Here is an 11596-nt window from a genome sequence, read left to right on the forward strand (position 1 = left end):
ATGTGTCATAGTAACGGAAACGGTGGAAAGCTGCATGGCAATATATCTCGGAATGGCTATGGAAATGCCATAATAGGTAGGTATGGTGGCTCTTTTTAGGAAGGTATATGGTGGGTTTATGATACCGGCGAAAGTTGCGCGGTACTAGAGAGGCTAGCAATGGTGGAAGGGTGAGAGTGCGTATAATCCATGGACTCAACATTAGTCATAAAGAACTCACATACTTATTATAAAAATTTATTAGTTATTGAAACAAAGTACTACGTGCATGCTCCTAGAGGGATAGATTGGTAGGAAAAGACCATCGCTCATCCCCGACTGCCACTCATAAGGGAGACAAACAATAAATAAATCATGCTCCGACTTCGTCACATAACGGTTTACCATACGTGCATGCTACGGGAATCACAGACTTCAACACAAGTATTTCTCAAATTCACAACTAATCAACAAGCATGACTCTAATATTACCATCCTCATATCTCAAAACAATCATCAAGTATCAAACTTCTCATAGTATTCAATGCACTCTATATGAAAGTTTTTATTATACCCATCTTGGATGCCCATCATATTAGAACTAAATTCATAACCAAAGCAAACTACCATGCTGTTCTAAAGACTCTCAAAATAATATAACTGAAGCACGAGAGTTCATCTATTTCTATAAAAATAAAACCACCACCATGCTCTAAAAAGATATAAGTGAAGCACTAGAGCAACAACAAACTACTCCGAAAGATATAAGTGAAGATCAATGAGTAGTCGAACAATTATGCAACTATATGAAGACTCTCTAACATTTAAGAATTTCAGATCTTAGTATTTTATTCAAGCAGCAAGCAAAACTAAATAAAATAAAATGATGCTCCAAGCAAAACACATATCATGTGGTAAATAAAAATATAGCTCCAAGTAAAGTTACCGATGAACGAAGACGAGAGAGGGGATGCCTTCCGGGGCATCCCCAAGCTTAGGCTTTTGGTTGTCCTTGAATATTACCTTGGGGTGACTTGTACATCCCCAAGCTTAGGCTCCTGCCACTCCTTATTCCATAATCCATCAAATCTTTACCCAAAACTTGAAAACTTCACAACACAAAACTTAACAGAAAACTCGTAAGCTCCATTAGCGAAAGAAAACAAAACACCACTTCAAGGTACTGTAACGAACTCATTCTTTATTTATATTGGTGTTAAACCTACTGTATTCCAACTTCACTATGGTTTATAAACTCTTTTACTAGCCATAGATTCATTAAAATAAGCAAACAGCACACGAAAAACAGAATCTGTCAAAAAACAGAACAGTCTGTAGTAATCTGTAACTAACGCAAACTTATGGAACCCCAAAAATTCTAAAATAAAATGATGGACGTGAGGAATTTATCTATTAATCATCTGCAAAAAGAATTAACTAAATAGCACTCTCCAATAAAAAATGGCAGCAATTCTCATGAGCGCTAAAGTTTCTGTTTTTTACAGTAAGATCAACAAGACTTTCCCCAAGTCTTTCCAACGGTTCTACTTGGCACAAATACTAATTAAAACATAAAAACTCAATAATAACAGAGGCTAGATAATTTATTTATTACTAAACAGGAACAAAAAGCAAGGAACAAAAATAAAGTTGGGTTGCCTCCCAACAAGCGCTATCGTTTAACGCCCCTGGCTAGGCATGATGATTTCAACGATGCTCACATAAAAGATAAGAATTGTAACATAAAGAGAGCATCTTTAAGAATATTACTAGAACATTTAAGTCTAACCCACTTCCTATGCATAGGGATTTTGTGAGCAAACAACTTGTGGGAACAAGAATCAACTTGCATAGGAAAGCAAAACAAGCATAACTTAAAGATTTTAAGCATGTAGAGAGGAAACTTGATATTATTGCAATTCTTACAAGCATATGTTCCTCCCTCATAATAATTTTCAGTAGCATCATGAATAATTCAACAATATAACCAGCACCTAAAGCATTCTTTTCATAATCTACAGGCATAGAAAATTTATTACTCTCCACATAAGCAAAATTCTTCTCATTCGGAATAGTAGTGGGAGCAAACTCAACAAAATAACTATCATGTGAGGCATAATCCAATTGAAAACTAAAATCATGATGACAAGTTTCATGGTTATTATTATATTTAATAGCATACAAGTCATCACAATAATCATCATAGATAGCAACTTTGTTCTCATAATCAATTGGAACCTCTTCCAAGATAGTGGAATCATTACTAAATAAAGTCATGACCTCTCCAAATCCACTTTCATAATTATCACAATAAGATTCAACATCCTCCAAAATAGTGGGATCACTAGTTCCTAAAGTTGGCACTCTTCCAAACCCACTTTCATCAATATAATCATCATAAATAGGTGGCATGCTATCATCATAATAAAATTGCTCATCAAAACTTGGGGGACAAAAATATCATCTTCATCAAACATAGCTTCCCCAAGCTTGTGGCTTTGCATATCATTAGCATCATAGATAGTCAAGGAATTCGTACTAACAACATTGCAATCATGCTCATCATTCAAAGATTTAGTGCCAAACATTCTAATGCATTCTTCCTCTAGCACTTGAGCACAATTATCGAAATCCTTATTTTCATGATAGATATTAAAAAGATGAAGCATATGAGGTAACCTTAATTCCATTTTTTGTAGTTTTCTTTTATAAACTAAACTATTGCTAAAACAAGAAACAAAAAGATTCGATTACAAGATCTAAAGATATACCTTCAAGCGCTAACCTCCCCGGCAATGGCGCCAGAAAAGAGCTTGATGTCTACTACACAACCTTCTTCTTGTAGACGTTGTTGGGCCTCCAAGTGCAGAGGTTTATATGACAGTAGCAAATTTCCCTCAAGTGGATGACCTAAGATTTATCAATCCATAGGAGGCGTAGGATGAAGATGGTCTCTCTCAAGCAACCCTGCAACCAAATAACAAAGAGTCTCTTGTGTCCCCAACACACCCAATACAATGGTAAATTGTATAGGTGCACTAGTTCGGCTAAGAGATGGTGATACAAGTGGTATATGGATGGTAGATAAAGGTTTTTATAATCTTAAAATATAAAAACAGTAAGGTAACTAATGATAAAAGTGAGCGTAAACGGTATTGCAATGCGTTGAAACAAGGCCTAGGGTTCATACTTTCACTGGTGCAAGTCCTCTCAAGAATAATAACATAATTGGATCACATAACTATCCCTCAACATGCAACAAAGAGTCACTCCAAAGTCACTAATAGCGGAGAACAAACGAAGATATTATGGTAGGGTACAAAACCACCTCAAAGTTATCCTTTCTGATCGATCTATTCAAGAGTCCGTAGTAAAATAACATGAAGCTATTCTTTCCGTTCAATCTATCATAGAGTTCGTACTAGAATAACACCTTAAGACACAAATCAACCAAAACCCTAATGTCACCTAGATACTCCAATGTCACCTCAAGTATCTATGGGTATGATTATATGATGTGCATCACATAATCTCAGATTCATCTATTCAAACCAACACAAAGTACTTCAAAGAGTGCCCCAAAGATTCTACCGAAGAGTCAAGACAAAAACGTGTGCCAACCCCTATGCATAGGTTCATGGGCAGAACCCGCAAGTTGATCACCAAAACATACATCAAGTGGATCAATAAAATACCCCATTGTCACCACGGGTATCCCATGCAAGACATACATCAAGTGTTCTCAAATCCTTAAAGACTCAATCCGATAAGATAACTTCAAAGGGAAAACTCAATCCATTACAAGAGAGTAGAGGGGGAGAAATATCATAAGATCCAACTATAATAGCAAAGCTCGCGATACATCAAGATCGTATCACCTCAAGAACATGAGAGAGAGAGAGAGAGAGATCAAACACATAGCTACTGGCACATACCCTCAGCCCCGAGGGTGAACTACTCCCTCCTCATCATGGAGAGCGCCGGGATGATGAAGATGTCCACCGGTGAGGGTTCCCCCCTCCGGCAGGGTGCCAGAACGGGTCTAGATTGGTTTTCGGTGGCTACGGAGGCTTCTGGCGGCGGAACTCCCGATCTATTCTGCTCTTCGAAGTTTTTAGGGTATATGGGTATATATGGGAGGAAGAAGTACGTCGGTGGACCTCCGGACTGTCCACGAGGCAGGGGGCGCGCCCAGGGGGGTGGGCGCGCCCCCACCCTCGTGGGCAGCCCGGGACTCTCCTGGTCCATCTCCGATACTCCGTGGGCTTCTTCTGGTCCAAAAATAAGTTCCCTGAAGGTTCAGGTCAATTGGACTCCGTTTGATTTTCCTTTTCTGCGATACTCTAAAACAAGGAAAAAAACAAAAACTGGCACTGGGCTCTGGGTTAATAGGTTAGTCCCAAAAATAATATAAAAGTGTATAATAAAACCCATAAACATCCAAAACAGATAATATAATAGCATGGAACAATAAAAAAATATGGATACGTTGGAGAGGTATCAGGATGCTCCGGCGTGCAACTACACCGACAACGAGCATAACTACAACATGGGGTACCACCTTGTCTGATGGTATCTATCCTCAGTGGACCGCATTTATCAAGACCATGTCCGATCCCCATGGTGACAAATAACGTCACTTTTCAACAATGGAAGAAGCAGCCAAGAAGAATATGTAGAGAGCATTCGGAGTGCTCCATGCTCGTTGGAGTATTGTTTGTGAAGCTACAGTGATGTGAGAATCAGATACATTGTGGGAACTGATGACGTTTTGTGTCATCTTGCACAACACGATTGCCGAGGATGAGGGTGAAGGGGCAAGCCAAACACATGATTTTGAGAATTCTGAAGTAAATGTCCTCCTCCCAGAACAAGATCTCAAGCATGTTGTGAAATTTCTAGAGACGCATCAGAATCTTCGGGATCAAAAAGTGCACACGCAACTATTCAATGATCTTGTGGAGCATATGTGGACCCACAATGAAAACCAAGGAATATAATGACTGTGCACTTGGAACAATTTTTAGGTTTGAACCATGTATTTTTTGCTATGAACAAATGTTGTTTGCGTGTGATATTCATGTGTATGATCGACGTGCATGTGTTTAGATTTGAGGATTTGAAAATGAAAGACGTGAATGCAGTGGAGGACATTCGAGGGGTCGTCCGGTGCTGTCCGGGGTCACATCTGGAGGGGGTGGGGTGGGGGTCCGTGGACGTTTAATGAGGCGGATTTGCCTATGCTTTCACGAGATCCACCTTTATTATGTGCCAGCACGACGTGAAAAAATTTCTACTTCCATCTTTGCAATTTTAATTCCTTTTCTGCAGGAGGTTATATGGTTGCATGTTAATTAACATGTTATTAAAAACCCACTCGCAAACAAAAACCTTGGACACATGCTTTCCTCCTGTTTTTTGCATGCGAACATGCCATTCCTTGCGTTTCTCCCCACTTTAACCATTCGACTTACAAGTCAATACCAACTCAAACAGAGCAGCTAAAATCAAAATTTCTAAAGGCCTCTTTGATTTATAGGATTGCAAAAATACAGGAATAAGGAAAACGTAGGATTGGAATGGCATATCCATTGGATCCCTATAGGATTCGAGTTTGTTTGATTGTGTCACGGGAAAAACAAAGGATTTCTTTCAAGAGGTTGGAGTGGATGTTGGAATTCCTATAAAATGTAGTACAAATGAATCCTTAGGAAAAAATCCGACAAGATTCAATCCTACGAATCAAACAACCAACGTAGGAAAAATTCCTAAGGATTCTAATCCTTCAAAGATTCTATGAAAATCCTTTGACCCTAAACAGAAAAGCAAGCATATCGGACACAACAGTGTCAGATAACGTGTTCATGGGAGTGGACGGCGGCCCCACCCAACCCCAATCAGCCGAGCTGACCCGACCCGAGCCAAGTGGCCACCCAGCATCCTCCCACCACCATCCCATCCGCCTTTATTTAATACTTATAAACAAAACCGGATAAGATCACGCATCCATCGATAACCCCAACGGGTTAACGAGCCGCAGCAAACAAGCAAGCGGACAAACGCCCCCGACCCCGCCCCCCCTCTCGCTCCTGCCGTCGCCCTCACCACCGTGATCCGATCATACACGCGCGCGCCCTCGTCGTCCGCGCTTCCCTTCCCTTCCCGCGAGCAGGCCGAGGTACGTACGCACGGCAGCGCGAAGCTCCACCGCTCGCTCGACCGGCCCCCTCCGCGCGGCCGCTCGCCGGCGGCCGGCGGGGTGGAACGGCTCCTTTCTCGCCGCTGCTCCGCGCTCTCCTCGCTTGCCCTTCGAATCGGCGCTCTGCCTGCGCTCTGTTGATTAATTGTTTTTTTTATTGGGTTGGTGTCGCAGGTAAGGGGGGAGAATAGGAGGAGGGAGGCTAGGGCAGGAGGCGGCATGTCCGGGGGAGAGGAAGGCGAGCGGCGCAAGGTGTCGCGCGAGGACATACAGCTCGTGAGCCCCCGCCCCCCATGACCCCTCCCGGCCCTCGGTTTCCCTCTTCGCATGATTTTGTCCTCTCGCTGAACTGAATCCGAACAGCCTCTGTTTTTTTTTTCTCATTTTTTTTCTTCCGGAAAAGGTCTACTATTAGGTTGTGCGGTGCTTGCAGGCCGGGGTGATTAGAACTGCTTGCCGTTGCAGTTTTATTTCTTTCTTCTTGTCCGTGTGTTTGATTCTGATTACTGTTGGCCCTTGAGAATGGAAGGGGGTGGCTGTGTTGAAGCAAAGGTACAGGTGGGGGTAATAAATGGTAAAGGAAGCATGGAGGGGGGAATATGTGGCCCCCATTGTAGTCAACTAATAAACTGAAATGCAGACTAGGAAATTTCTTAACATGAATTACGATATCTAGTTGGTCGTCACCTACAGTTAGTCAGGTTAGTGCGTTATTATATTCTTCTTCCGAAGTCCTAATCATAGTTCATTAATGGGACGCATGCGATTTTCTTCAGAATTCGTAATTCATTGCACAGGATTGTGCTACTAACAGGGTTCTGTTTCCCTCCAAAGACATTTAAGTTTGAAGCAAGATGCTAACACTTCAAGACCCTAGTAGTTCGCACTGACTACACACTCTCGTCTTTCCATTTTATTTTATTTTTTGATTTTGATAAAATGTGTTCGATGTCATTTCCTACCTTGTGGTTGGCTATTTAATTACTGCCATTTTCACAGACCTATATCTGCCTTGTTATGTGTCTCCTATGTGTCTGAGTCTGTTTATCACATTGTATGCAGAGTCAATTGCGGTTACTGTATATGGCACTGTATGTGTTTGTTTGACATAAAGTTGTGACTGGAGTTTCTTTGCATCTATTTAAGATTCTTTGTTAGTTCTTTTGTGCATGCATATTTCCTTGAAGCAATGAGTTTTCATGCGGAAACTACTTTACAGGTCCAGAATCTCATCGAACGTTGTCTTCAGCTTTACATGAACCAGAAAGAAGTGGTTGAAACTCTATCTTTCCAGGCGAAAATAGAACCCAGCTTTACTGAGCTCGGTAATACTCGTGAACTCAGAAGTTCGCTTACTTCTTATGTTGCACTTTTGCTTGATTTCGTTGAGTGAGGTATCACAACTGGCAACACTTAATAGTTAGATCCCATGGACTCCTTTTTTTCCCCAACTTTTTACATAGCATACATGGTGCTTAGGATTGAAAGCACAGTTTTGTATTGTATTTGAATGCTGTATGTATATATTATGTAGTCCTAGCTTTATTGGCATGATGGTGTCAGCTTGTTAGTCTTTTTCCTTGTTTTGACTACCTTGTCACAGAATGAAAACATTACCAGCTCTATGTTTTTGTTAATATGATTGCAGAATGCAATGCCTTCATGATCTTTGCAGTTTCCCCATCCTTGAATAAAGTATAGCAACTTGAGCAAAATGTGCATTTTCTATAAAGTAGAAAAAATTTCACACCTTGACTCCATGAGGCTCTCTGATACCTAAAATTAATGACAGAGCCACGTAGGAGGCTTTCATGTGTCAAAGTAAATTCCATGCTGCGCGTTGAATCTAAACGGCCTTATCTTTTGAATTTAATGCCATTTCATTACAATTTAACATGATGAATGAATCCCGGCAATTAGCTTATGATGAAAGGAATATTTGTCTTTATCAGAATTTTGGAGAACATAGTGATTCTTTTCTGACATTGAGAACATAATGATTCTATTTTTGTTCATAAACAATTGAATCTTCATTTGGTGTCTTTACTGGTACATGTATGGATGATTTGGCCCTCTCTTTCTCATCCTTATTTCCTCCAGTCTGGCAGAAACTTGAAGAAGAGAACCCTGAGTTTTTTAAGGCATATTATGTGAGGTTGATGCTTAAGAATCAAATAAATGTGTTCAACAAGCTCCTTGCGCATCAGTGTCGTCTTATGAATAAAGATCCTTCTGGAGCACTTTCAATTACCCCTACTGCTCCTAATGGCTCTGACTTGAGCACATGTAAGTTTTTTTCCCGAGTAGCTTTTATACAGCTAAGTTAACTGGGAGTCCACTTGCTATCTCCTAAAATTTTCCAGTGGCAGTGCAGTTAGATTAATATATTTAATATGTTGCCCATACAGAGCCAATGCAAACTCATTTTGTATAATTGTATGGTAGTTATCTCATCTCCAGTGATAGTTTGATAAAGATTCCTTTTATTCATTCATTACAGATCAAGATCACTATTTCTGGTTTTTGCAAGTCTTGATTCTTGATTTATGCATTAGTAGCTTGCTTTTAATTTTAGCTACGTCACAACCCTATTTTATTATGCTCTAAAGCAGTCTTTTTCTTACTTCCTCAGTGAACCAAAATACATGTTTTTTACAAGACACTACTAGCACTGCAATTCCAGATAGCTTCCTACACAATGGAAATTCTAGTGGTGTAATAAATGGCGCTCCTGCTACTGACCAGTTTATCTATGGTGGTAAAGTTGTCCATGGTCTTCCTAGTGGTATGGATGCTTCAGTTAGTCTACTATCAGCGCATAATTCGACTGGTGGACAGTTTAATGGAGACAATGGCACAACAATAAAGGCAGAGTCTAGCTTTTCGAGCAATCCAGAGTTTGCATTCTGCAACGAGAACACTTACCTAGAGCCTTGCCAATCAATTGGAGATGCCTCCGGTGGGTCCTTTAGTAGCTCTGAACTGAATGGGCAACCACTTGGTGATACAATTCTTGACATGGATACATCATCATATGGTTTCTTGAGCCAGATTCCTCGCAATTTCAGTTTCTCAGATTTAACAGAGGATTTCAGTCATAGTACAGGTACTTCTGATTGACATTTCTGATATTTATTCTCTCTGTTTGCTTTCTTAAGTCCTGCTGTTACAATACTGTTATTATGTATTTGTGATACCTTTTTCTTTGGGTTCTCTGCAGAAATATTAGAAAATTATGGCAGATCCCCTTTCATCCCTTCTGAGACGAACAACTTCTCAGAGTCTACTGCTGGAGGACATACAGGTTAAACATCCTCCTTCGGTCCACATTCCTCGTTTTCATGCTCACCCACCCTAAATAAGGCAACAAGATAAACGAGTATTCGCTCTGAATTACAGCACTATGCATTGATGCAATGTTAGATCTAGCTAATGGTTCTCTTGCTATTGTCAGAAATAGGAAATATACGGCTAGATTCCATATCTGAGGGTGTTAGTTATGAAGATTTTGGAAGTGATTAATCAGCTTTTGATCATACTGCCTGAGGTAATTTCGTGACCAGAAATAGGTTTTAACAGTTGTTAGGTAAATTCACGAATAGATATATTTTCTTTTTTTCATGTAATTTCCTGGTCTTCGTGTGGATTTGATTGGCTGGGGACATGGCATAAATGGTTAACCTACAACTGACCTTGTCTCCCATGTCTAAGCTGAAATCTGTACTGGCACATACAATGGATATCTTCCTCAGTAGAGAGAGGGTTGAAGTTATTGCCATTAGAATTAATCTGTGTAGAGAGAATAGAGCGAGTATAGCTCAAGACGATTGTAGCTGAATGTGAGTTCACTACACCATCAGTCGTTACGCGGATGATATGACCTTTATATTAGGACTGTGAAAAAATAGCACATGACCTTTATATTAAAACTGTGAAAACCGGATGATATGACTAGTATCAAGAGTAAATGGCATGCTGTTAACTTGTAAGATTGCCATGGTTGAGTAACTTAAGATGGTACAAGGAAACTATTTCTTAATTGGGGACACATGGATATCATCTTTTGAGGACATGGTAGTGGTGTGTGGTGTGTGGCAATGCTCTCGCCAGAGGTGAATCCGTTGTTTGAACTTATATATTTTTTCATAGCCCAGCTGGCTAGCGAAGTTGACCAAGATCTTCACTGTTCTAACATATTTCGTCCTCCATTTATGTGTGCAGTTTGAGCAGTGATGCGCCATTTGTACAGTGTCCTTTGGGCAGGCAAACCTCTATAATCATTTGCACTGAACACAGCTAATTTGCGGAAACTGTTCATCGTTGGACTTGCGGTTCTGTGCTGTAGTAGAAGGGGATGCAAGAAGCCTATGTTCGCGTATCCTTGCTGATGGTATTGTAGAAGCCTTCTATAACTGTTTCAGTTACTTGAGATAGCATTAGGTTTGGTTGGAGCCCCTCCGTATGCTGGTTGAGTTATCATCTGTGAGAATCTTGTATAAAGATTGTTCTTAACTGACGCACTTGTTCCACTTCCATTCGAACTGAAGATCATTAGTGACCTCCTTTTATGGTTGGTAAGTTTTATTTTCATGATTTTGCTATCCGATCGACGAGCTGCTGTTATGAAAATTGCTATATGTCTTTAGGTAGTATTACACTACTGGTCTATATTTCCCCTCTTTTTTCTTGAATACAAGAACGAGCATATCATATACTCCCCCGTCCCAAAATAAGTGACTCAACTTTGTACTAGCTTTGTACTAAAACTAGTACAAAGTTGAGTCAGTTATTTTAAGACGGAAGGAGTACTAAAAAAGAGAGCGGGGAAGAAAACCCCTTCACCTTGTTGTGTTGCAGTTTACATGCAACACAACCCACCTCCACCATGATTAGGGCTCGTTTGGTTGTCCGGAATCCCTCAGCCCAGGGAAAGCCCATGACGCATTTGGTCGCTTGCCTGCCACGGGTTTTCCTCCCCTATCTGCATCGTTTCCACGGGAAAACAGTCCACACCTCTAGGGGCCGGGAAGAAATCCCTCGAGGCAATGGCAGCGGCACAACACTTGCTGATCCCCTTTGCTAGTGACCGAGAGCAGCGGATCCACCTTCCTCAAGCGATGATTCCCAAAGCGATGCAAGTTCCTCTGCCCTCCACGACGGCGACGACCCAGTGATTGTCCTTTTCTTGCCCTCGAGGCCCTGCTTCAAAGGTCTCCAATGGACAGCGACGACCCAACGGTGGTCCTCTTCCTCATTCGAGCAGGTTAGCCCTCTCCCCCATCCCCACTACCCACGTCGTCATGTTTCTCTAGTTCATGTCCTGTGGCTCCAGATGCACGAACATGAGCACCATCTCTTCCTCTTCTCCCGCAGAAAATATCTCCCTTTGCCTTTTGTGCCCAAACAACGACGGGGGTG

General features: G+C 41.0%; 1 protein-coding gene across 1 annotated transcript; it reads left to right on the plus strand.

Moving 5' to 3' along the window:
• The first annotated feature begins 6026 nt into the window (after window positions 1–6026).
• On the plus strand, window positions 6027–10768 carry LOC119315102. The gene is made up of 7 exons (XM_037589777.1): window positions 6027–6157; window positions 6353–6454; window positions 7398–7503; window positions 8279–8464; window positions 8811–9284; window positions 9399–9482; window positions 10400–10768. The coding sequence occupies exons 2-7, from the start codon at window positions 6398–6400 to the stop codon at window positions 10402–10404; spliced, it is 912 nt and encodes a 303-aa protein (XP_037445674.1). The 5' UTR covers window positions 6027–6157; window positions 6353–6397; the 3' UTR covers window positions 10405–10768.
• Window positions 10769–11596: the final 828 nt, after the last annotated feature.

This window comes from Triticum dicoccoides, chromosome 6A, assembly GCF_002162155.2.
Source record: "Triticum dicoccoides isolate Atlit2015 ecotype Zavitan chromosome 6A, WEW_v2.0, whole genome shotgun sequence".
NCBI lineage: Eukaryota > Viridiplantae > Streptophyta > Magnoliopsida > Poales > Poaceae > Triticum > Triticum dicoccoides.

Coding starts and splice junctions, on each gene's coding strand:
- LOC119315102 (XM_037589777.1), top strand. CDS start 6,398: ATGTCCGGGGGAGAGGAAGGCGAGCGGCGCAAGGTGTCGCGCGAGGAC. Junction 6,455..7,397: donor CGCGCGAGGACATACAGCTC/GTGAGCCCCCGC, acceptor ACTACTTTACAG/GTCCAGAATCTCATCGAACG. Junction 7,504..8,278: donor ACCCAGCTTTACTGAGCTCG/GTAATACTCGTG, acceptor TATTTCCTCCAG/TCTGGCAGAAACTTGAAGAA.